This window comes from Ictidomys tridecemlineatus, chromosome 2 (assembly GCF_052094955.1).
Source record: "Ictidomys tridecemlineatus isolate mIctTri1 chromosome 2, mIctTri1.hap1, whole genome shotgun sequence".
In the NCBI taxonomy this organism is placed as follows: domain Eukaryota; kingdom Metazoa; phylum Chordata; class Mammalia; order Rodentia; family Sciuridae; genus Ictidomys; species Ictidomys tridecemlineatus.
Window position 1 is genome coordinate 173,304,770 of NC_135478.1, and position 27,986 is coordinate 173,332,755.

A 27,986-nucleotide genomic window follows, 5' to 3' on the forward strand; every position below is an offset into this window, starting at 1 on the left:
AAGAAAAGTCTATAGGCTGAGCTCCAGGAGTGACTCAAATTCATGCTATTAGCCTGGGCAGTCAGATGACTGTGGCTCATGACATCCCAGCTGAACCAGGAAGCTACTGCTAGGACACTGACTGGTTCCATAGCCCCATCACCTTCACCATAATATACCCCATCAAGAAGTATGTCTCATAACCAAGGTCTCCCCCGCTTAGTTCTTTTTTTTTTTTTTTTTTTTTTTTAAGAGAGAGTGAGATAGAGGAGAGAGACAGAATTTTTAGTATTTATTTTTTTTAGTTCTCGGCGGACACAACATCTTTGTATGTGGTGCTGAGGATCAAACCCGGGCCGCACGCATGCCAGGCGAGCGCGCTACCGCTTGAGCCACATCCCCAGCCCCTCCCCCGCTTAGTTCTGAATCCTTTACACAAGTGCCCTCATGAGGTGGAATGTAATCATATCTATGGGGCTAGGGGATGTACCTCAGGGGTCCCGAACATGCTTAACATTATGCGACGCCCTGGATTCAATCTCCAGCACTGAAAACAACAGCAGCAAAACCACATCCAGGTTAGAAATGTAGTTCAGTGGTAGAGTGCTTGCCTAGCATGCATTAAATCCCTGGATTTGATCCCCAAGTACTACAAGGTAAAAAACAAAACAAGAGAAATCCATAACTCTAGCCGCAATGAAATCTGAGAAATAACATTTTTAACCTTCCTAATGTCCAAGAGGGTATGTTTAGAGGAAAGTGGCATTAAATTAAAAGTTGTTGGGAACTTTTTTTTTTAAGTTGGACACAATACCTTTATTTATTTATTTTCATGTGATGCTGAGGATCGAAGCCAGGTCCTCACACATGCTAGGGAAGTGCTCTACCGCTGAACCACAACCCCAGACCCTTGTTGGAAACTTTTTAATGAACAAATCAGGCTGATGCAACCTATCCACACTGGTCAATATTACCACTGAGATTATTAGATGTAGTGAACCTCCTGATGGGTGCTATATATAGGAAATAGATCACAGTACCTATGAAGCAAGCTTGCCCAAAATATCAAATCTGAATGTGAGAAATCCTCTAGATCTAACTATGAAGTCCACCAGAAATAGAGGCACATGTTAATATTACTACACAGAGTTGTAATCAGCAAAATCCAGAGTGTGGGAAACTCGATTGGACAAATGGCACATTTTCTTCAACAAATAAATGACAAGAACAATAAAAGGGAGAGGACATAAACTGAAAATGATCTAAGAGGCATATCAAGTAAATGCAGTGTGTGAACCTTAAGTGGTTCTTGATTAAAAAAAAAAACTATCTTTGAGTACATTTGAACTCTGAGGGGCCACAAAGTACTATAATATCTAAGTTCTTTTCCTATCCACAAGAACAATATTTTGGTTTTTAAATTTTTTTTTGAGAGAGAGAGAGAGAGAGGGAATTTTTAAAAAAATATTTATTTATTTTTTTAGTTTTCGGCAGATATAACATCTTTGTTTGTATGTGGTGCTGAGGATTGAACCCCGGCCGCATGCATGCCAGGTGAGCCTGCTACTGATTGAGCCACATCCCCAGTCCAAGAACAATATTTTGGAATATTCAGTCTAAGCCCATTGAGAGAAAAACTGGAAAGACAAGATTGCAGCCAACTAGTTTTGAGGCACCAACAGCCCAGGTGTCATTCCCTTCAGTGTGTTAGATAACACTGTGACCTTCAATGTGCCTCTCACTTTTCTCTTCCTGGCTGGGGATATGCTTTGGGGTTTTCCTCATTATTATAATGAGACAACAGTTACCCTCTCATAGTTTCATGGACAAAGGAACATTTTGAAAATGTTTGAACGTCTAATCAAATATCTACTCTATGGAACCTGATAAATGCTTTCTTGAAAGGATATGTTGTATGGTAATTTACCTATTAATTATTTTTTTCCTTCTGGGGTACTTGTGAAAAAAGTAGTTTCACAAACACTGGCTTAGGTCAAAAGATGTCTTATTTAGAATACTATGATTTTAAAATCATGTAAAATAAAATGGATATTGACACAGGGGATTAAACCCAGGGGTACTTAACCACTGAGCAACATCACTAGCCCTTTTTTATATTTTAGAGACAGAGTCTTGCTGAGTTCCTTAGAGCCTCACTAAATTTCCGAGGTTGGATTTGAACTCAAGATCCTCCTGCTTCAGCCTCCAGAGCTGCTGGTATTAAGGCGTGCACCTGGCTGATTGTTAACTTTTTTCCTTTTTTAAAAATATTTTTTAGTTGTTGATGGACCTTTATTTTATCATTTACATGCAGTGTTGAGAATTGAACCCAGCTCCTCACACATGTGAGGCAGTATTCTACCACTGAGCCACAAGCCCAGCCCTGTAAACTTTTTTTTTAAAATTAATTTAAAAAACTAATGTTTTCTCAAGTACATACAGATCCTTTCTTTTCAGATTTCCATTAAACTATGAAATGAAAATACTGCCTTGCTTTCCAAAAATGATCCACTCACATTGTTTTCAAGGAAAATGCAGCATCTCTGCCTAATGGAGAAGTGGTGATTTGTTGGCTAAAAGGATGAGTGCACAGCCTTCCTGGGGAACTCTAGCCCAGGTGGCTCATACTGTCTACTTTCAGTGAACTAATGAACTGGACATTGCTAATCTTCACTAAACTTCATGCTTTGTAAACAACCTAAAATGTCTCGATGAACTGTTTATAGTTGGTGTCTCATACATGTAGGTTTTTCCTCCCCTTCTTTTGCTTATATGGGATTGCTGTGTAGTTTTCTAGCTTGAATTTAAGATATGAGATTGCTATTCTTTACCCTGAAACCAACACCGCCTTGAGGCAATACCAGAAATAAATGCTATCTCTGCATGTCTCTAAATTTTCTATAAAAGGAATCAAGTCTGAAAAAGGTGTCCTCTCAGCCTGACTGAATGTTACATCCATTCAGATGATTTAATTGCAAATAATATGCACACCTAAGGACTATTTGGAAGCAGAAAATTGGATTAGGCACTCGAGGAGCTTGCAAATACACTTAAAAATATATATTAATATATATGTATATATACATACATACATACATACATGTATATACACACAAACATAGATTCAAACAAACTAATTTATATAAGGGACTTGAGCATCACAAATTTTGGTATCTTACTGTACTTGATTTCCTTATCTATAAAATAGAGATTGAATAGGATGCCTTTCTGGTTAGTTAAAAAAGTTATAATAGTATGTGAATATGAGTGCTTATTACTCTAGATAAGTTGTGAACAGTGGATATAGCACTACCTATCAGAAATTCTCCAACAATTGTTTTGAGGCATAGTGGCAGAGGAAGGAAGGATTTAAATTTTTTTGTCTCTATTAATTCCTAATCATGAATTTAAGACTTTTCACAATAAAAATCATTATGTATATTACTACAGCCATAAAAAGCACAATTGGTAAAAGGACTATTAGTATGCTCTTTTAGAGACTAGGTATACACTTTTCCAGACCTTCAAGCTTCTTATAATTTTTATTAAGCAAGTGTATGCATTTCTTTCTTTCTTTTTTAAGTTGTAGATGGACACAGTACCTTTATTTTATTTATTTATTTTTATGTGGTGCTGAGATTCAAACCCAGTGCCTCACACATGATAGGCAAGCACTCTACCACAGAGCTACAACCCCAGTCCAAGTGAACACATTTCTAATTATTTAGGTATTGATGTAAGACTTTGGAAATTCCTCGGCTTTTAACTATAGCCTTTTGAAATTTTCACTGTTCATTACCAACTCTATGCTGTGAAAAGAGAAAGGGTGTAGAGCCATTTTATACATGTATGAACAGTAGAAAAGTGAGAGTTGATAGGAAAAAAGGTAGGATTTCATTATATATTTGTAGGCTTATGATATCTTCAATTCTCCATTATTATAATGGTATACGTTGCTGCATTAGAAACTGCCACAAAATATCACTGCTTCAAAACAACACTATGATTCCTCATAGTTCTGCAGTTTAGGAGAGCTCATCTGGATGACTTTCCCCTACGTATTATTGGCTTGGAATAGCTGAGTATCTTCCTACACGGTCTCATCATTTCATGGCTCAGGCTCAGCCATGGGAGGAGCTGCAAAATATAGTGATCATGATTTCAAACATCACAGTAGTTGACCAAGTTGAATGTAAAATTAAAGTTGACCAAGTTGACAGAAATTCCAGATTTTGCCTTCTACCATCACAATGTTTACAGCCTCAAAATTACCTTACTAAAGGGTATGAAGTACACAGAGATAAGGAAAAACATACAGATGGGATCCATCAATTTTCAAGCTGTGTGACAACTGATTTCACTAGCTCATTTCTAGTTAGATAACTAGCATGCAAGTTTCTTGCCCATTCAAGTTTACCCTCCGCTAGATTTCTCTGAAATCTAGAGGCATACAACAGGGTCGGTGGTTGAAGAGTAAGGATTTTGGAATGAGTTGGTTCTAAATTCTTGCTTTGTGACTTTGTGTGACTTTAGATACTTCTCAGATTCATCCATAAAACAAGGATAATATCTGCCTCACAAGATTTTTGTGAAGATTTTGTATACAGAGATTAGCAGAGTGTCTGGCAAATTCTAAACATTCAAAGAGGTTAATCATATTTATTAGACAGGTCTGAGGCTGCATGAAGATAAATTGATGCTTTAAGTTTACTTAAGCCTCCTACAAAGTGATCTCTGGGGTACTTGGCAGAAGGGCCTCCCAAAACACTCCAAACAGCACCCCCCCATCCCCTTCCTTTGTATATCAGCTTTTTGAATTTTGAGAGTCTTTACAGATTTTTTTTTGGACCCATAACTTTACTCCTGGTTTACTTTGCTGCCCCCATCTGGTAAAATGAGGGAAGAATTAGGTGACCTTCCATCTCTACAGCTGCTCAAACTGCTAAAAAGCTATCAATTATTTTAAACTCTGAGTCAAAAAATCCAGAATTCACAATTCTTTGGTCTGAAGTTCAATTGATTACAAATAAAACTAAATGTAAAAGATCTACCTATGAGGCCACACACGGTGGCACAAACAAAATCCCAGCACCTTAAGAGGCTGAGGCAAGAGGATCGTGAAGTGAGTTCAAAGGCAGCCTCAGCAACAAAGCAAGACCCTTACTCTAAATTAAAAAAAAATATAAAAAAGGGCTGGGGATGTGGCTCAGAGGTTAAGCATCCCTAGGTTCAATCCCCAGTACTAAAAAAAAAAAAAAAGATCTACTTATAAACTTTCAATTTAAATCATATTGGTAGGGCTGGGGATGTGGCTCAAGCGGTAGCGCACCAGTCTGGCATGCGCGCAGCCCGGGTTCGATCCTCAGCACCACATACCAACAAAGATGTTGTGTCTGCCGAGAACTAAAAAATAAATATTAAAAAAAATTCTCTCTCTCTCTCTCTCCCCTCACTCTTTAAAAAAAAATCATATTGGTAGATGGAATAATTAATGTGAAAAAGAATAACTCATTTTAGGTTGAAAAGATCTAAGAATATTTGGTCATTCTGAATGTCAATAAAAATTCCCTAAAAAGTGCATTTCACTTTTCTGAAAGAGTGAAATATGTATAAATAGAATTTTAGTTAAAACAACAACAACAACAACAAACTTTTTCCTGGGACTGGGGTTGTAGCTCAATGGTAGAGAATTTGCCCAGCATGTGTGAGGCCCTGGACTCAATCCTCAGCACCATATAAAAATAAGTAAGTAAATAAAAAGTATTGTGTTCATGTATAACTAAAATACTAACTCCCCCCCTCAAAAAAAAAAAAAAACTTTCCCCTAATGTTAGCTATATGTATCCCTAAATTGGTATTTAAAAAATTTTGCCTAAATGCTGCATTAAGAATGTTATTGTGGGCTGGGGCTGTAGCTCAGTGGTAGAGCACCTGCCATGCACATGTAAGGCACCGGGTTCCATCCTCAGCACTACATAAATGGACAATAAAGGTACTGTGTCCATTTACAACTAAAAAATTTAAAAAAAGAATGTTATTGTGTATTACTTCAAATAGAATGAGAAAAGCTAAACATAGATTTTTTGTTTTTTACTTATTTATTTAGTTGTAGATGAACACACAGTATCTTTATTTATTTTTATGTGGTGCAGAGGATCAAACCTAATGCCTAATACATGTGAGGCAAGCACTTTACTACTGAGCTACAGCCCCAGCCCCAGAACACAGATGTTAATATGGTAGATAATCTAAATGCTTTTTCACATTCTTATTTCTAGAAGATAATGGAAATATTCTATTAGATTATATCTGTACACTCAAATTTAGAAGACACTTTAACATATCATGGTTGTAAAGATAAATTTGCTTCTTTAATTTTGATACTAGGAATTGAACCCAGAGGTGCTTTACCACTCAGCCACATCCCCACTCCTTTTTAATTTTGAGACAGGGTCTCACTAAATTGCTCAGGTTGGCCTTGAACTTCTGCTCATCCTGCCTCAGCCTCTCAAATTGCTGGGATTACAGGTATGTGCTACCAATCTTGGCTTTATTTATTTGTATGTTTTAAAAGCTGTTAATCCTATTGTAAAAATTTTCAATCAGAAGAACTCTTTTTTGATTCTTGGTTTTCAGAAAAACATATTTTTAAGGAAATATTTAAGTTAAAATTTTCTGTTTACTTTATATTGGGCTATTTGAGTAGAAATCTGTAGTAGCTGAAGAATATGTTCTTTCTGAAAATTGGCATGAGTTCTCAAGTCACAAATGCTATTACAGTAAATTGTAACAGTACATATGCAACATTATCTGTAAAAAATGTAAAATGACTGGAATCTTTGGAATTCCCTTCCCCCACTAATTCAACAAAGCCCAGATTTGTTGTAGTTAGAACACAAGAGACCTAGCTACCCAAGCATTGCTGCTTTTCCCTGGTTATATTTTCAATATAAACAAGTCATTGCATATTTTATAAGATTTATGCACCTTGAAGACTAATAGCAGAGGAAACAGGTCGCAGCAAATCTGTTATGAAAATATAGTTCATATTCAAAACTAGATTTACTCTACAATTTAACCTAAAATGCAAGGGCTGATTATTGAGTGGATATAGGCCAATGTTTTTGACAAAATTCTCCATCTGTCAGAATGAAACACGCGCTTCTGGCCTTTATGAGCTACAAAGATCTAAAATTGTAGAAAGAAGTTAAAAAAAATTGAAGCCAAGTCACCTTTATAGATTGGGCACAGTAGCACACACCTATAATCCCAGTGACTGGGGAGACTGAGGCAGGAGGATCCTAAATTCAAGGCTAATCTCAGCAATTTTAGTGAGACCCTGTCTCAGAATAAAAAATAAAAAAGAGCTGGGGATATAGCTCAGAAGTAAGAGCCCCTCAGCTTAATTCCTAGTACTAACCCTCCTTCAAAAACAAACAAAAACTAAAAAATTCACATTATGGTACTGGAGATCAAATCCAGGAACACTCTACCACCAGGCACCATCAGGCCAGTGCATCTCATTATTTAGAAAGCTATCAATAGAATCTCAATTTTTAATATATGAAATATCCACCCAAAGCAGACAATTAGGAATTGCCTGTTAAAATCAAAAGCAGCAAGAACTCTCCCAATACCATCAAAGCAATGACCTAACTCAATTTAATCTTGCATTTTAGTATTAGAAAGATTTCATAGATTGCAATTTAGAGTGCCAAATCCCACCTTAGGAGGCTGAGGCAAGAAGACCACAAGTGTAAGGCCAAGACAATTTAGCAAGAAAATTAATAAGATTCTATCTCAAAATAAAAAATAAAAAGGTCTGGGGAGGTTGCTCAGTGATAAAGCACTCCTGGGTTTGATCCCCAATACAAAAAAAATGCCAAATATGTATTCCAACAAAAATATTATAATCATAAAATATCTTAAGGCTGAATATAATTAAGGTTTTTCACTGAAATTCTTTTCAACTTCAGAATGCAAACTTCGATTTAAAGCAGTTTTATGCTTCCCTTCATGTTAAGCACAAAGTTGTCTTTGTAGCTTTAACTATGAAAAACATTCTTAATACATGGATACATACTTTTGGAACAAAGTCAAATATGAAGTTTGGAAATCATGGATATATTCTTAGCAAAGTACTCACAGTAAGTAGATGAGATTTTTAACCATTTTACTTAAGAGCTGGCTGCAAGAGCAGAAACAAATATAAAAACAACCTATGAGTATATTGAGTTTCACTCAATGAGTATATTTATCTAGATGCTTTAAATCATGTCAAGTATTAAATTTGAAAATAGATTTAATAGTGGATGTGAATATAAATAAAAGGCAGGAATGGACTAGCTACCTTAACATGTGCTATGGTCTTGGATTCAATTTGTCTATTAAACATCTTTTTTTTAAATTTATATGTATTTTTAGTTGTTGATGGGCCTTTATTTTATTAATTTATTTATGTGGTGCTGAGAATCAAACCCAGTGCCTCACACATGCTAGGCAAACGCTCTACCACTGAGCCACAACCCCAGCCCCTAAACACTTATTTTCTACGCTGTCAGGATAATATTTAATACTTAGATTAAATATTATTTCTACTTTGCACACTTAGCTGCTCGATGAATATATATATTTATGTCAACATTTTCACCAAATTTCACGGTCATTTCTGCCCAAGGGCATAAACTCTAAGTGCAATGATAAATGAATAGGTTTAAGTAAAGACACAAAGAGAGAATGGTTGATTTGGTTGGAAACAGGATGAGTGGGTTTAAAGAGGAAATGACACTTGAAACAAGTCTTGAGGAAGAGGGCTCATCAGAGAAAGAACAAAGAAGGGGTTTCAAGACAGAAGTCATGAGATGATTAAGGTGGAGGAGAGCTTCAGGAAATTTCTAATTCATTATAACTAGAGCACAGGTATAAACAGAAAAAAGGCCAGAGGGGTCAGCAGCATAGATCTTGAACAAGGCCCTGATGATCCAACTTCATTATGCAACAAAATCACCTATGGAGCTTATCTAAAATACACATTCCTTAGCCCCATTCTAATTTAAATCCAGAACCTTGGCACCTGAATTTTAAGCACAGTTCCTAAATTCTTGTGCAGGAAAACCTGGACCAGATTTTGAATGTTTTAAAGAAACTTTACCGTAGGCAATGAATTAAGGCTTTTTTTAAAAGAATATTTTTATTTGTAGATGAACACAATAACTTTTTTATTTTTTATGTGGTGCCGAGGATCGAACCCAGTGCCTCACATGTGAGATGCAAGCGCTCCACTAGAGCCCCCACCCAGCCCATGAATTAGACTTTAAAAAAAAATACTTTTTTTTGGGTAGTTTAGATGTGTATAATACCTTTATTTTATTTATTTATCTTTTTGTGGTGCTGAGGATTGAATCCAGGGCTCACAAATACTAGGCAAGCATTCTACCACTGAGCTACAACCCTAGCCGGAATTACACTTTTTTGGGTGAGTTAACAAATGGAAAAAAAGTCAACAGCAAATCAGATTGGCCATTTAGAAAGATCATTTTGGTGGTAGTGAGGAAGGTGAACTGACAAGATCAGAACCTAGGAAGAAGAATCAGATGACTGGTATGGGTGACATCGATAATGGATAGAACCCATGTTTAACTTAATTATATTTTTAAAAAATATTTTTTTAGTTGTGTTAGGATCTGTAAACAAGATGGCGCCTGGCATTTTGCTAGAGGGAGTGGTTTGTGAAGTAAGCCACCGAGCCATTAAGTGTGGAGATTCCTTATTGGTTGACTGCTGTATCTAGTTTATGTTAAGATAAGCTGTGCAGAATGTACATATACCCCTCCTGTCCTACAATAAACGGCTCCCACTCCTGCTGTATCAATGTACACAAGTTGCTCGTCACCCCCCGGTTATTTTGCTGCAGCCAGACTGCGGCATAGTTGTACATGAACACAATAACCCCGTATCCATTTAGTTATCTAAGTAGAAGCAGGAATTCTGTACTTCCTACCTATGGTAAACTTAACCTCAGAATATAAAAAGACAAACTGATTTCATATTCAAGAATTTGTCACTCATAGTTTCAACTATTTTAAGACACCCCTTAGAACATATAGTGAGGTAATTTTGCTTATGTAAAAAACCTTAACCACATACCTTAAGAGGATATTTCATGGGAGCACGTCCCGTAGCTAGGGACCGAGCCTAGTTCAGCACTGACATTTAACTACGGTTATATTACTCTTCATTTAGTCAATATTTGAAGAAAATGTCCATAAGTAAAAAATATTATTTATGAAAGTAGTTCTAAAAGAAAGCTGATAGTATTTATGAGCCAGAAAAAAAGAGATTTCATGTTTTTTTTTTTAGTATTGGAGACTGAACACAGGGATGTTTTATCACTGAGACAGAGCTGTATCTCTAGTCCTTCTTTAAAAAAATCTTTTGAGACAGGGCCTCACTATGTTGCTTAGGGTCTTGCTAAAATTACTGAGGCTGGCCTTGAACTTGTGATTCTGTTGCCTCACCCTCTTGAGTTGTGTACCACTATTCCAGGCCTCAAGGTCCTTGGGAGAAGGCTAAGGATGGAGAAAGGATGAACTTAAAATATCATCTTGGTCTGGGTATGGTGATGTAGGCCGGTAAACCCAGTGACTTGGGAGGCTGAGGCAGGAGAATCATAAATTCGAGGTAAGCAATTTAACTGAGGAGTCTGTCTCCCTTACTCCCAAAAAAGGACTGGGAATATAGCTCAGTGGTAAAAGTGCTCCTGGGTTCAATTCCCAGTACTGGGGAAAATACAAAATAACAAAACCAAAATCAAAAAGATGACAAGAAAAAAATTCCAAAAACTGACCCTCAAATCAATGAATACCTAATTTATGACAAAACTATGTAATAATAGGAAAAGGAGTTTTCTTAATAAATGATGGTTTGTTGGTTGAAAGCAAAATCTACACCATAAGATATCAATTCTATAAGATTTAGGTAAAAGCAATATAGTCATGTGTGGAATAACAATGTCTTGGTTCAACAATGGACCACATGCATGACAGTGATCACCCAATCATTTATTGCCTGGTCACGTGGTAGCCATCTTAGTTTGTGTAAGCACTATATAATGTTCACACAACAAAGAAATTGCCTAACAACACATTTATCAGAATATATGCCATTGTTAAGTGACACATTAGTGCATCAATTAAAAAAATAAAGCTTCTAGAGAAACATAATGATTTGAAATCATTATGTTGGGATGGGCAGATTTCTAAAAGAGGATACCAAAAAGTATTAAAGGAAAAGGCTGATGGGGCTGGGGTTGTGGCTCAGCGGTAGAGCGCTCGCCTAGGACGGGCGGGACCCGGGTTCGATCCTCAGCACCACATAAAAATAAATAAGTGAAATAAAGGTATTGTGTCCAACTACAACTAAAAAATAAATATTTTTTTAAAAAGGAAAAGACTGATAATCTTGACTAAATTAAAGAACTTCTATTAATAAAAAACCCCAACATTAATAAAAGGGCAAGCCAGAGGCAAATCCGTAAGAATTAAAATGAATTAAATTAAAGAATTAGATTTTAAAAAAAAGATCCAAAGTTCACAATTGCTGGACTTTAGGGTATGTGTACATTCAGCTTCAATTTATTCTGCCAGATGGTTATCTACTTGAAACTCGAATGCTTTCTTTCCTTCCTCTCCCTACTTCCCCTTTTGTGAGGCTGGTGATCAAACCTAGGGTCTTGTGCATAGGCAAGTGATCTGCTGCTAAGCTACACCTCTACTTCCCTGCTTGAGACTTGAATAGGCAGTTCATAAAAAAAAGATATCTAGGGCTGAGGTTGCGGCTCAGAGGTGGAGCGCTTGCCTAGCATGCATGAGGCACTAGGTTCGATCCTCAGCACCATATAAAAAAATAAAATAAAGATATTGTGTCCACCTATAACTAAAAAAGAATTTGGAAAAAAAAAAGATATCCATAAGATCATAAGTATGTGTGAAAAGGCACACAAACTCATTGATCATCAGGAAAATATATCTTCAGATATATACATAGATCTTCAGATATATGGCAATATCATTTCATTCCCATTAGAATGGCTAAAACAGAAATTATTGGCCATACCAAATATTAGCAAGGAGTTATAACAATTATAACAAGTTTGTAAAATTTTGGCAGTATCTCCTAAAGCTTAAATATATATTATGCATACCCTATCATCCAAAATCTATAATTTATATCAAACAGATATATGTACATGTGTTCCCAAAGATACACATAAAAATGTTCACAGCAGCACAATCTGTAGTATTCCCACACATTCAATGTCTATTAACAGCAGAATATTGTGGTATATTCATACAATGCAAATGAAAAATAAACAACTACTACATATATGAAAATGAACAGATCTTGGGGGAGAGCTTCTTAGTGGGTATTACTATTCTATTTATTTTTTTTAATATTTCTTTTTTAGTTTTCTGTGGACACAACATCCCTAGCCCCACTACTCTATTTCTTGACCTAGGTGATAGTCACATTCACATAAACATGCATACATTATGATAACTAATATGATTTTATACTCATTTGAATACAGTATATTTTAATGAAAGTATTATTTAAAGAAACTCCTTCTCAACAAAGACAAAGATTTCAAAATGATTTCAGTATCAGATTCATTAAGTATGTGAAGCGTCTAAAATTTCCTTCAGTTATACTTTACTTCAGTTAAAGTTTCATCAGAAAAATGGTATGTTTATAAGAGCATTCATGTCTTGTGAACGTGTACTGTTCACTGTATTACCACTTCCTTACAACCAAAAGTACAAGTTTTCAACTTCTAAGAAATCAACATGAAGACCATTTAGCTTAAAAAAAATTTTTAACACAAAATTATGGTATTATTTTCTCATTTACAATTAACCTTCTACTCATAGTTATTCCATTTTATTTTAGTTTAATTTCTTTATTCTTCTGTATGCACAAGGAAAATAAAAATGTTCATCAGTTCCAATCCATGATGTCAGTACTGAGACAGTATAGTATTTTGGGATGGAAATAACTCAAGCTTACCCTCCCAATTTCAAACTCTGGCACTCAACCAGGATCTTGGAAGGCTAATGATGATAAGGATGAGATCATTGATTTAAAAATGTGTTTAGAATTGGCAGAGACAACTGGGCATGGTGGTGCATGCCTGTAATCTCAGTGGTTCATGAGGATAAGAAAGGAGGATCACAATTAGCGGCTCAGCGAGGTCTTAAGCAATTTAGCAAGACCCTGCCTCAAAGACAAAAACAAAAAAAGGGCTGAGGATGTGGCTCAGTGGTTAAGTTCTCCTGTTCAATCCCTGTTACCAAAACAAAATGGAATAAAACAAAATTGGCACGTTCTTTGTACCTGGGACCACAGGTGAGTACCATTACACACAGCTTACCATTCCTTAATTAAGAGATTAAACCCCATTCATATTTGTAACTTAGAAAGTTAAGACTGAGCCAGCTAGAAGGTTGATAGTAAGTCTGATTTCCTAGGAATGAAAAACCAAGACACTGTGTAGGCACTGTAAAATTGGTTTTGTTTTTTAATGGCAGGTCAAATATCCTGAAACATAACATATATTTTGATAGTCTTCTAATCCCAGTTGAGTTCAAATATTAAAGTAACACACACAAGCTAAGAGAATTCAATATTGTTCCAAGGCACTTACTGAATCTCCATGACTAGATGAAAACAAGAACAATTAGGATGACAATTAGACAGTATATAATATAAAAATAACTTTTTGCTTACAATTTACAAAATGTATTATTATTACAATCTTTGATCTCTGATAACCTGCAATGCTGGCTGCATGAATCCAGCAATTTTAAAATTCAAAAACTATTTTCTAAAACTTCAGGGCAAATAATTTACAAATAAGGTACACAAAGATTTAGACCATGCAGAAATTTCTTACATCTTCTGTTAATAATATTTTATGACTGCAACTTTATCAAATTATATACCTACTTGCCCTGTACATATACAAAATAATGCATACATGATAAAACAGCAAAAGAGTAGTCCTTAAACTCAATTTATCATAAAAGTATTACTATATTAACATGTCTACAAGCAGCGTGTAACAGGGTTAAGAGACATTAAGGCAATAATACTTGAAGTTACAAAATAAACCATATTTAATACTTTTTCCTAAGGCAGGTAGATGGTCCCAGCAAAGTAATATCATGGTAACAATCTACACTGCTGTTAGTCCCACATTTTAAAGATGGAATACTATAAATCTGGCTTTCAGTGGCACTTGGATTTTCCAGTAAATTTAAAGTGTCTTTTAGCTCCCTGAATCATGTCCATTCTGAAGGTGGATCTCTTGGTCCTTTGGGTTTTCCACAGCGATTACCAAAACCTAGGGTCAAAACACCATAACTGGTCAATGTCCAGAAAAACCTTTATACTACTAAAACCATATCCACAGACATCCTCATTCTCTGAAACAGATTTCCAGAAGGGAATTCATAATTCAAACCAAATGAAACTCTATAAATAAAAAACAAATAAACATTTATTTGGGGTAACTGAAAATAACTGCTTCTTTTTAAAAATATTTTTATTAATTGTTGATGGATTTTTATTTTATTTATTTATTTATATGCAGTGATGAGGATTGAACCCAGTGCCTCACACATGCTAGGCAAGTGCTCTATCACTAAGCATAACTCCATCTTGGCAAGATAGGTGGAGGGAAGCAAAGCAAAAAATAAAACCGATTCTATCACAAAGTCAGAAAAATATCTACGCTACTTTAGACTTTCAACACAAAAGATTCATTTGCTTATATATTGAAATTTAAAAAATATTTTGGGTTTTAATCTCAGTTGTGGAACAGAATTAAGTTAAGTATTTCATTTACTTCATGATTATTCCAAGATACTTTGACCATGCATATTTCATTCTTGGCAAGTATCTTTTCAAAATCTGAATAAACCTTAGTAAAAAGTCTGAAAAACTCAAAAGGAAATCCTGGAAAATTATCTTTTCTAACTCTTGACAGCATTAACTATTTAGTTTTTAAATTATTAATTAAACAAATTACCAATATCTGTGGCTTCTGTTGGACTCTCTGCTATTTGATCTTTCTTGTCACTGGAAGTAGATGGACATTCTGTACAAGTCTCTGTGTGAATATCTCCTGCTGGATGATCTAAAATACAAAACAAAGCTTCAATCATCATTCTTTGTAGCACCATACATAAAACACTTCAATTGTTTTAGTGTGGGCAATAAGTTAAAAGAGCAATTTTTACTTTCAGTTATCATAAATTTTAGTGTGCACAGAAAATCATGTTAGTTATTCTCTTTTCTTTTGGGTACCAGGGATTGAACTCAGGGGCACTCGATTACTGAGCCATATCCCCAGCCCAATTCTGTATTTTACTTAGAGACAGGGTCTCAACTGAGTTGTTTAGTGCTACGTTTTTTGCTGAGGCTGGCTTTGAACTTGAAATCCTCCTATCTCAGCCTCCCAAGCCTCTGGGATTATAGGCACGCGCCATCGTGCCCAGTATGTTACTTATTCTTGAGGATACCTAGAAATTTGCAGTGAGAACTTTGGCAATGTGGAAATTCTTGTTATGTTTTCACTTTATTCCATATAACTAGATCTTGTATATTTCCCTAAAGTAGGTATACTACATGCTTTGTGTTCTAAGGCAATAATTGCAACTGAAATGCCTTTAAATAGAAATTAACGGCAAAGAAGTTCTTGGTTAATTAATGGACTATTTGTCTTCCAAAGTAGTAATTCTTTTCAAATCCTACTTGTTTAAATTGTAGTTAGTTTACTCATTTAATTATCAATGTTTAAAATTGGTAACAAAAAATTAACTATTAAGATTCATTCACTCCTTTACAACCTTTATTATATATCCCCTATACCTCCTTGAAGAACTTTTCTAGAAACTTAGAATTTAATTCAAATAATACATGATTCCTATCCTCAAGATGATTAGTCAGCAAACTTCTTCCTAAGATCTCTATCACATATATTTTGTTTTTTTAAGTTTGTTTTTCCTTAAAACAATTTTTAAAAAGTTTAAAAGGCCCTTGTTCAGCTCAAGGGCATATGAAAAAAAATGAATCCAAGAGCAGGATTAGGCCTGTGGGCTACAGACTGCCAATCCCTGGCCTAGTGAAAGACAGAAATGAACATTTATTATAGTAGTGTGATAACGTGATAAACTTTATAATGAAATAATACACAGAGTACAAAAGGGACAGAGAAGAAAAACACCTGCATAAAACTAGTGGTGGTGAGATATTCTATGCAGGGCCATATACTAAGATGAAGAGATGATCTAGTCTTAAGGTCTTGGCTTTTGAAGTAAAGGTCAACTAAGAGTGGAATTGATAATTTTATTATTATTTTTTTGTGATGCTAGGGACTGAACTCAGAGGGTCTCTACCACTGATGGAAAGGAACTTACTAATAATTTGCCAAGGCTGGCCTCGAACTTGCAATCCTCCTCTCTCTGCCTCCTGAGTTGCTGCGATTACAGATGTGCACCACTATGCCCAGTTCAGTATTGATGATTTAGAAGTAAACATGTAAAAAACTTGGAAATAGAAAAGTACCAACTAGAGCACATAAGACAGCAGGCAATACCTGTGAGGGCCCAACTGTAGATGACCCTAAATTGTGGCTTAATCTTTAAATTTAATGATATTCCCCAGTAGCACTCAGCATGGGAATTAGGGCAAGAAAACTGAGGATAACTCCAAATGTGACTAGAGTGATGAGGATGGTATCTAGGTTGCATAGAGAAAGAAGAGAAAACAGAAAGGAGTTGACAGACTTAAAGAAAGTAAACCAACCATCCAAAGATCCACCAGCAGTAACAATGTAATAACAATGTAATAATAAGAGCAATGCTACCATTTGAGGGCCTATCATGTGCTAGGCACAGTGTTTAATGTTTTACATATGTTGTTTAATTTAATTAAGTGCTCACAGAAATCTTCTAAGGTAGGTACTATAATTATCTCCATTTCACAAATAAGAAAATTTGGGCTCAGAAAAATTAAGTAACTTGTCAAAAGCCAAATACTATGTACAATGGCAAAAATGGGATTGCAATCCAGGTCAGGATGGCTTGAAAGATTCTTCTCTTTTCATTATAATCTGATGCCTCAGTAAAGACAGAGGGAGTAATGAGTTTATGTGATGGAACAGACCCATTAGGTCAAGATTCAAGGTGTAAGCATGAAAGAGAAGACCTGAGAAAGACTGGAGAATAAGGGCAGAGACAACAGGTAAACTGAAGAATTTGTACAGAATAGGTTGTTTAATAAGTCCCTTACATGGTCACGGACATATAAAATTAATAATAATTTGTTCCACTTTAGTATTATAGGAAAAGTAGTATGGTAAAAAATTTTGTAAACTGGCATTGTAACAACTGGTTTGGGTTACATAATTTTATTGGTTGTTACAAATAAATGTAAATATCATTAGAGGAGGATATCTAAAAAGAACTGTTTTTAATGAATCCAATCCCATCATCTAGGTAAATTTGGGGATTTATTAAAGTCAGCATCTAACTTCTAAATGTTTTGTTTGTTTGTGCATGGGATATTGAACCTGGGGCTTCACCTCAATATGCTAAGCACGTGACTCTACAACTCTACCATTGAGCTACATGCCCCAACCATTAAGTGTTTTTATAAACAACAGAAAATTAAATACAGCAAATGTCTTAAAAAAATTACTCTACATATTAACATGTAACTACTGAAAAGAGATGTTCCTATAATTTTTCCAGGTCAATAATATCTGGTTAATAATAATAATTCTAGTTAACTTAGATGAATTATACCACTTAAATAAAGCTTCTAGAAAAGTTGCCCTAGATATCTTCAAATATAGAAATACCAAATACCATGAACCATGCTTTATAGAAATTAATCTACAAAGTCTATTGAAGAAAGGAAAAAAATATCTAATAACTCACCACATTTTCCATTTCCAGAGGTTTTCAAGCCCTATAAGGAAGATATTTAATAGCTATTATATTACATTTATTTTATGTGCAAATAATAGAAGGCTTAGTCTGTTATGGGTATATATATATATATATATATATATATATATATATTCCTGAAATATCAAGGTCTAAAGATTTTCAATGTCAAAGGAAAACAATGATGTTTTCAATTATACTTAAAAATCATGTTGTTTAATATTGCAAGCAAAAGTTTCTGAACAAAAACTGAAAAAGCAAGAGCCACTGCATAAAGGAATATACACATAGCTGAAACTTGCCAGCCATCTACCATATTGCATTAAACTTACTGATCTTTATAAGATTATCACTTTTGTAGGATTGTCATTATTTCATAACAATTAAAATGCAACTTGTTTTTATTTCAGAGATAATACGGAAGTACTAAGACCTGTTCATACCTTCATAATAATTTGGAATATGATATAACTTACAAATTTCAAAAGCAGCTTGAGAAAATAATACTGAAGTGATGATCTTATGTAGGTAAGGTTGTGCTTTTATTAAAACAATCTCCTACATTTTATATAGATATTATACCAGAAATCTTAGAATAAAAAAGACTCATCAAAAAATCATAAATTATATTCAATGGTTTAAAGATGACAGTTATTATAACAACCTTAAGGCTTGGGATATAGCTCAGTGGTAGAGCGTCTGCCTAGCATACATGAAATCCTGGGTTCAATTCCCAGTACTGCAAAAAATAACAACTGTAAGAGAAATAGGTGAGTAAAAATATTAAGCTTTAGTTGCTCCAATTCCAAAAGGACTTACTTTAGATTCTATTTGTTCAGACCATTCCTGACTTTGAAGTTCATTCCATTCTGACCTTATAGGTATATCTGAGAAAAATAAAATTTTATTATTCAAATTACATCATTAACTCCTGAAATCCCTTTACATTAAAGTACATACAAAACAAGATTCTACACGTTTTAGGACTATTGCTCTCATTAAAGAGTTTTATTTTTTATTAAATCAAGACAATTCCTGAGTTTCTGTCCTTAAACTTTAAATTAATTCAATCATCAGCTTATTGTTGTCTATAGATAATCTGACAAACTTTAGAAAATTAAAGGTATAGTGCTTCACTGTTTTTAATGTCTTTAGAATCAGTCAAAAAGAATAATGTACTGGTAATATGACTCATTAGAAGAGTAAGCATCTCCACTGAATATGAGACACAATAAATATATTCAAGCTTTTCCTGTACTGTTTTTAGAAGACTAATGGGGAGAAGTACATTATTAATGCTTTGAAATATGATCACTTTCGCCCAGTTCTGATAGTTTAATGTTCTGAAGTGTCTCTTGGTTAATACCATTTAACTGATGCCCACCCACAACCAAGCTTAATGTTAACTACACTAAAAAGTGAAGCAATTAGTGTTCCTATAAATACCATTTTAAAGGACTTTTCAAATGAGGAATTAAAAGCATGCTAGTATCAATTCAAAGAACCTTTTGAATTTAATTATTCAACATAACAGTTATTAAATTAAAACTGGACACATTTTCCAGAGTCTTTTATTATAGTATAAAATAAATGTAAAAGTAGAAGAGACACTCACTATGTTCACTTGCCAATACAAAAGATTCAGGAGTTCTTTCAGGTAGGGGCGGTGGTGAATCTTCACTAACATCACCATCTAAATTAAATACATAAAATGTAGTCAATTTATTAAAAATTCACAACATGTCATCTAAATAAAATCTGAGAGCTGTTTTGATATTCTAAAAATTATAGTCACAAGTATCTAAAAGATCAGTTCCTTTAGAAAAGCGGGGTGGGGTGGGAAGGAATATAAAAGGGTCACATGAAAACAGAAGGGAGACCAGTAGAGAACAGGGGCTCAGGAGGAGGAAAGAAAAAAAAGAAAAGTGGAAATATTGGAGAATAAAATTGACCAAATTATGTATTATGCATGTCTGAATATATCACAAGGAATCCTGTGATGTATAATTATAATGTACCCATAAAAATGTATACAGTAATATAAAAAATTGTTTTAAAAAACATTCTTAAAAAGACTAAAAACAAATCTTTATCACTCAACTTATTATCAAGAAGAGTTGTCATGCTTACTCTACTACTATTGCACAAAGATTTTTCTTACACTACAGACATAAAGCAGATTTGTCCTCTGAGGCTGAAGACTCAATAGAGAAGCCTGATGGGCTTATTGATGATGCTTCTTTAGTCCAAAAAAGAAAGCTTTAGTCATTTCCTTAAGCCAGTATCTCCCAAAGTGGATTCAAATGCTTAACTCCTTTCATGATTTTTGCCATACTATACACAATCTGTCCTATTCACTGATTAAATCTAATTTTAAATTTAACTATGTACTTCAGTCATGTTCTAAATAGTAATAACTGAAATAATATTTGAAATGCTAGATATTTTAATATACACAAAATACAGCTATTAAAATTTTGATTCCCATTTATTATTGCCTAAGATATTGTGAACAGTGTATTTATAAGAACACTAATTGCACATGGCTATAATTTGAGAATACTGACAAAAGTCATATGAAAGTAGCCAGGCATAGTGATGCATACCTGTAATCCCAGCTACTCCCTTGGGAGGCTAATGTAGGGAAACTGGAAGTTCAGGGACAGCTTTAGTAATGAATGTAGCAAGACCTTGTCTTAAAATAAAAAATTAAAAGGACTGGGGATGTATCCAAGGCATTAAGTAAGTCTCAGAGGTTAACTTTATTATGCCTTAGTATAAATAAGTATATTAGATCTTTGAGCAGTCAATGGTGATAGAGAAAGTAAATGTGAGCATACAATTCTGTATAAACCATAAGGACTTTTAGGCTAGGAAGCATGGGATAAAGAATAGGTAATCTAAGAATCCCATCTTATTTTCTCTGGGCCTTGTCCACTGGACACTTTGAAAATAAACAAACAAACAGGGCTGGGGATATAGCTCAGTTGGTAGAGTACTTGCCTGGTATGCACAAGGACATGGATTCAACCCCCAGCACCACAAAAAAAAGAACAAACAGCCTGCCCACAATACTGTCTTTTATCATATCTGATAAGCTATGCATTAAAGTGAAAATGAAGTACTTTTTCAATGATTTGAGGCAGGTTAAGAGTGCTCTTTGCCTCTCCTACATTTATTTAGCTGGATAAACAAGACAATATAGCTTGGCTTCTGCATCTATCTAGAGTATCTAAATTCTCTTGCCACTAAATAACTATCTACATTATCTATCTGATAGTAGCAGTGGAAACAGGATAAGCCATCACTGTATTTCTCTTTGCCTTCTTGTTACTAAAAACTAGTAGTTAAGAGATGGTTGTTGAAAGGAACAACACATAATCTTGGCATTGTGATACCATATGTGATCTCATAAATTAAGTGAACAAAGCAGGAAAGGTAATTCTATTTGTATCTTAAAAATTTTGTATCCCCTCATTTTTAACAATATTTACTTTTAACGAATTTATTTTCTGGGCTGGGAATGTAGCTCAGTGGTAGAACAATATTTATATTTATAATATTTATTATAAATATTTATAATATTTATTGCATTATTGCAATCCCCAGTACTGCAAAAAAGAAATAAAGGAAAAAAACAGAGAATTTATTTTCTAACTGTGGCCCTTGCTTCTTGACTGGATATTTCTTTTCTTTTTTCTTTTTTTTGGTGGGGAGTACTGGGGATTGAACTCAGGGACACTTGACCCCTGACCCACACCCCCAGCCCTATTTTGTATTTACTTAGAGATAGGGTCTCACTGAGTTGCTTAGTACCTTGCTTTCACTGAGGCTGGCTTTAACTCAAGATCCTCCTGTCTCAGTCTCCCAAGCCACTGGCATTACAGGCGCATGCTACCATGCCCAGCCTTGACTGGCTGTCTCTCCCTGGATCTCTATATTAGCTTTCATATGTTCATGTTACATAACTACCATTTTAAAAAAAGAAGTTATTAAAAAAAAGTTTATACAACTAGAGACTGCACATTTTACATAGGCTTTTGCCTGTATGGAGCATACTATGGGTAAATCTGAGAAATCTTCCAGAAGGCTTGAGACAAGACTAAAATCAGAATTCATGTAGTATGCTTAATATGCATGAGGCCCTAGGTTCAATCCCCAGACCAAAAAAAGAAAATTCACGGCCTTCACATTGTATCAGTCTGCAATGCCCTTCAATAGATGAGTGGATATAAGAAAATGTGGTACAGATACACAATGGATTATTATTCAGCAACAAAGAAGAAATGAAATTATAGCATTTGCTGGTAAATGGATGAACTGCAGACTATCATGCTAAGTGAAATAAGCCAATCCCAAAGAACCAAAGGCTAAATGTTCTCTCTGAAATGCGGATACAGACTCAAAATAGGCATGTGTGTGTTGTGTCTATGTGTGTGTTGGGGGGTGGAGGGATGGGTGTTTGCCGGATTGGACAGGGTAGATATGGGGAAAGGAGGGAGGGAGGATGGAAATGGGAAAGACAGTAGAATGAATTAAGGCAGAACTTTCCTATGTGCATATATGAATACATGACTCTACATCATGTACAACCACAAAAATAGGAAGTTATACTCCATGTATATATGTCAAAATACATTCTACTGTTATATATAACTAAAAAGAACAAATAAAAAAATCAGTCTGTGTGTGTCACCATCAAGGTTCACTGACCAATATATCAGTAAATAGCTTTCATGTTTATACATCTGCTTTCATCTTTATAGTCTGTTTAAGAAAGCATCCATGGTTTTTAATAGCAGATCAAAAACCAATAATATGTCTTAGAAACTGAATACATGCATTATCTTAAGACCACTTGGGCTGGGGTTGTGGTTCAATGGTAGAGCACTTGCCTAGCACATGTGAGGCACTGGTTTGATCCTTAGCACCATATAAAAATAAAGAAAACAAAGGTATTGTGTCCATCTACAACTAAAAAAAAAGTTTAAAAATGTTAAGACCACTTAAAGAAGAGTAATTAAATTATGGTTTTGTTAACTAGGTAGGTATATATCCCACTCACTACTAAATGAATTAATTACTCATTCTGTTGAGTCATTTCCAATATGGCTCTTGGATTAAGCTCAGGACTGAAAGCGACTTCATTTGTAAGTAATTTCCAAAATTTTTGGTAAATAAATAGAAAAAGATGATTAGACATTTATGAGAAACATGGGTAAAACAAAGCCATTCTTTACAGTATTGTATCATTACTACTTTAAGCAATTCTATTTTCCCTAAATTACTTCTAATTATTCAGTTAGATAAATAGTTTGGAAAAACAAAACTGCTAATACAATGTGGTCAAATTAAGGTAATAATAAACAAAACCTTATTTTAAAATAGTTAGTATTTAAAATTTTGTTGCAGATTCTAGACTATGGAATAAAGAATGGTATGTAATAAAGCATAATAAATTAATACAGATAAAGTGGTTAGAACAGTGACTGATAAAGACATTTAAGTGTTAGATACTGTATCATTACCTTTTTCAGCACCCAAAAGTATTGTTTCTGCCATATCATGTCTAGCAATGGACATTGGCAATACTTTCCTAGTAGAAATGCTTTCAGTACTAGTGGCAGCAGAAACCGTGGCACTTGCTGTTGAAATATTAGTTTTATTCTTGGTCACAGCACCATCAGAGTTCCTTTCATCTGAATCCGAGTCATCAGAGTGAAGAGGATTAGTAAAGCTAAGGGGTGCTCTGAATAGAGGTGAACTATTTTGATGATCCACAAAGGTTTCAACTTGTGCTGTAGGGCTTGGTGTTAAACTCACAGTTTTCATAGTTTGACAGTGCATATCTGAGGATTTGCCTTCAGATGAATCAGGTGTGGCATTTTCAGGTCCATGAAATGACCACATTACATGCCCTTTTTTATCAAGAGGCAAGCGATCTGGCCTTGGAGGTGTGTCTGAATTCTTCTGTGATTCTTCTGATGCAGTAACAGGAGCTTTATTTGACTGTGCTGCACTACAGTCCACACAAGAATTCTGAGATATGTCATCAACTTTTAGATCCCCTGAACTTACTTCCTGTGGCTTAGACATTTTATCAATTATACAAGATGAAGTAGATTTAATTTTAATTGCATGTCCCCTATTCAAGAGTGCGTTCCCATCGAAACTTTTTGGTCCCTCTTGGAGAGGGACTTTCTTAATCTCAAAACTTAAATTTCGCTCCAATTTTTTATCTATTTGTTCAATAGTTGATTCATTTTTCCCTAGAAGATCTGTTGATTTATTATAGTTTCTGTTGAGGTCTGTTGAATGCTGTTCTGAAGAAACCACGTGCAATACTGGCTTTGGGTGGTATCTATCATTGTCCTGCCACACAGTAGTGACTGTTGGAAAAGCTGAAGGGGGAGAAGGTGTCAAGATGGGTGGCACTGGATGAGGTTCTGGTGGTTGCAATATTTCTTCCTTAGCATCCCCTTCTACAAGGCAACTGAAAAATATTAACAGAAGTTATATTAAAAGCCATTAGAATATGGTTATAAATAAAAAAATTATAATTTTTCAGGGAAAGTTAATGTTTATCAAAAGCAATACACATATACTGTTTTTAAAAAGTCATATAATGCAAGTTTTAAAGAAAAACAGTAGTTTGCTCTTATGGACTTCCAGTTAGCCACAGGTATCTACTTTCAACTTCTTTCACAGCTGTTTCTGACTTATTTCAAAATGTTTACACTGCTCTTTTGGTTTCACACATTCTCTACTGATTTCCTACAACATAAGCATCTTTTCCGGTACTGTTTTATTGTAAATTTTGGCTAACTCCATCTTATGATTTCAGATATTATTCATACGTATGACACCACGATTTCTTTCCTTCTGTAACTTCCTGTTTTTCCCCAATAGCCTTAGGATTCTGTGTCATTATTACTTTAAGCAATTCTATTTTCCCAATTGCTTGGTCCTCTATGTATTATCTGTAACTCATTTCTTTTAACTGTAGTACAGATTTGTAGTATACTTCTCAATAAGGGTCAAACACACCAGGTAACTATCAATACCACAGATAACACTCTTAGATACTTAGGGCATTGTGCTCCAGTGTGAATCACTGGCTCCTTAGGCCACCATGGAGCTCTGGTTTCAGACTCTCATGTTTTCCAGTCCCCATCTTTTTCTTGTTTTGGTGGGTTATATTCTCTAGTTACTTCTCAAAAACTATATGTAGGAGGCAAACTTCTTGAGGGCTTGTATATACTTGAGTATTATATTTTCAGAACCATTAATTTTTTAAAAGATAGTCTCATCATTGCCTAGTGTGGTTTAAATATGAGGTGTTACACAAAGACTCATGTATAAGGCAAGGCAAAAACATTCAGAGGTGAAATCATCATAGACCATGAGAGCTATAACCTAATCAGTGGTTTTAGTTCACTGATATTGATTAACTGGATGGTATCTGTAGGCAGGCAGGGTGTACCTATAGGAAACAGATCACTGGGGTTTTAAACCTACACAGTTTATATTTTGTCCCTGGTGAGCAGAGCTCATGCACGCTCTCTCTTTCTCTGCATCCTGGTTGCCATGTCCTGAGCTACTTTCCTTCATCTGCCATTCTGCTGTTCTGCCTCACTTTGGGCGCAAAGCAATGGAATTGGCCAACTGGAGACTGAACATCTGAAACTGTAAGCCAAATAAACTTTCCCTCTTCTACATTGCTCATCAGGTCTTTTGGCCCCCAAAAAGCTGACTAAAACAAACTGGTACTGGGAGTAAGGCCACATTGCTGACTAACCTGACCACATGATTCAGAAGCCTTTAAGTCAGTTTGCAGGGAGAGGAATTTTAAAAAGTTTAGAGAAGCAAATGGAAAAGTTTTAGAAGACTGTAAGTGGAGCTCAATGGACAATTCAGATGAGAGCTTGAAAGACCAGAATACCCACAGGACTATGGACAGTAAAGATTGGGTCCTAAGGTTTCGGGACTCGTGAAAATTGGGCTAGAGACTATTGATGTAATGTTCTGACAAATAAGTTTCTACATTTTGTTTGTGTTCTGAGACATTTTTTGAGGCTATATTTAAAGGTGATAAGCTAATTATATGGCAGAGGAAATTTCAAGGCAATATTCTCGCAGTGGCACTGACATTGCTGGTGGTTTGGGGCCAAGTTTACTGTGATAACCAGGAGCAGAAAGCAGAGCAGAAAAAAAAATTGAAGTTTGGCCAGAAAAGTGTGAGTAATAGAAGGGCTAATGAAAGTGTGATTGTTAAAGAGTTTATTGTCACTACAGAAATGACAAGTACTTTGCCCAGAAAAAATAGGAAAGATGGCTTAAGTCCATCTCAGGTTTGGGAGAACACACCCATCGAATTCAAGGGTATCAATGATGATTTCTTTGAAAAGAGACTATGGGGCACTCTGCTTGCACAGGGGTTGCTACAAAGCTGTTTCACCATGCTTAGCTGCCAAGACACTTAGAGGCTGCTGCAGCTGGGTCTTAGGAGGATTGGTTACTGCTCTAAATAGTGGCAGACCTTGGTGTCAATCACGTGGTGCTGGTTTTGAAGAAATGCAAGATACTGGAATTAGAGTCATGGAGGCTTTCAAAGGAAGGTCTGGGAGGCCAGGCAAAGTGCAGCAGATCAAAGTTCCAGTGTGCTGCCTCTGAAAGGGTGATGCATGAAGATGTGAGAAGGAAGCTGAAGCTGCAGTGGAGACTCCTGAGATTAAGTAATGCAAGTAATGTGGAATCTGACAAGGAAAGGTGTGGGAATCAAGCAGAGACAAACCCCAAGAGGCCAAGGAGGCTCAAGTAGCAAGGACACAAGAGCGAAGCTATATAAGATCTTTGGAGAGAACATCACAATGCCATGTGCTCCGGATGCTGGACGTGGAGCTACAGAATTTGTTTGCCCAGCTGAGTTTTAACCTTACTTGGTCTCACATCCCTTCCTTCTATGCCTTTATTTCTCCCTTTTGGAATGAAAATGTTTATTCTATGCCATTGTACATTGGATATATGTACCTTGCTTTTGATCTTTTAAATATTTTTTAAATTGTAGACGGACACAATACCTTCATTTATTTACTTTTTATGTGGTGCTGAGGATTCAACCCAGTGCCTCATACATGCTAGGTAAGTGCTCTACCACTGAGCTATGACTCTAGCCCCTTGCTTTTGATGTTTTTTTTTAATATTTTTTTAATTTGTAGGTGAGCATGATACCTTTATATTTTATTTATTTTTTGTGGTGCTAAGGATCAAACCCAGTGCCTCACATGAGCTAGGCAAGCTCTGTACCACTGAGCCACAACCCCAGTCCCTGCTTTTGATCTTTACAGGATCAAAAGAGCAAAGACTTTGCCTTGAGTCTCAGAAGAGATTTTGAACTTGTGAGTTCTGAGTAATGCTAGAACTTTTATTGTGGGGAGTGGTGACTTTGCTCAGGATTTCTGTCTTGCAGCAGGAGCCTGCAACTGCACTGGGAACTTCCTGTGCAAAGGTGCAGATCAAGATTGCCCAGTTGCTATGGTGACACCCTGCTTAAAGAGGTACTATGCAAGGCACAGGACTATCAGTCTTGACCCTGAGTTCAGACACCAGCTGTCAGGGGTAGAGAATTATGAGCCCCCAAAGATAATTAAATTTAGTTGGCTGCCCAGTACTTTGTCCTTCAGCCTGCCTGCTTTGAAGAAACTTCCTCACAGAAAACCAGTTTGATGATAAAAACCTATATAATAAATGTGCTGAGCTAGCACATCTATCAGAGGACAGTGTCCCATCTGGTCCCAGCTTTCTCTCTGTGTCTGTTTGTCTTTTTTAATCCCCTATATCTCCTTGCTGGTTTCTGAATTAATGGCCATGCAGGTTGTGGCACTTTAACACTACAGGAACACTTAGAGATGAAATAAATGTACTTTGAATTATGAAATGGACATCAGCTTTTGGGTACAGGGGTAGAATGTTATGATTTAGATATGAGATAAAAGC

At 35.4% G+C, this 27,986-nt stretch overlaps 1 protein-coding gene across 7 annotated transcripts in view; it reads right to left on the reverse strand.

Annotated features, from left to right (window-relative positions):
- Positions 1-13,537: 13,537 nt before the first annotated feature.
- Positions 13,538-27,986, reverse strand: part of Ptpn12 (protein tyrosine phosphatase non-receptor type 12) — a 106,953-nt gene continuing 92,504 nt past the window's right edge. For 6 of the 7 annotated variants that reach the window (XM_078040175.1, XM_078040173.1, XM_005319482.3 and 3 more), the window contains 6 exons: positions 23,519-24,483; positions 19,606-19,683; positions 18,810-18,877; positions 17,982-18,012; positions 15,068-15,175; positions 13,538-14,380 (listed from right to left, as the gene is read on the reverse strand). In XM_078040175.1, the coding sequence (XP_077896301.1) occupies positions 14,319-14,380; positions 15,068-15,175; positions 17,982-18,012; positions 18,810-18,877; positions 19,606-19,683; positions 23,519-24,483 (1,312 nt within the window). In that variant the 3' untranslated portion in view covers positions 13,538-14,318. The remainder of the gene's footprint in view (positions 14,381-15,067; positions 15,176-17,981; positions 18,013-18,809; positions 18,878-19,605; positions 19,684-23,518; positions 24,484-27,986) is intronic. The other variant, XM_013356049.4, reaches the window with a different exon arrangement.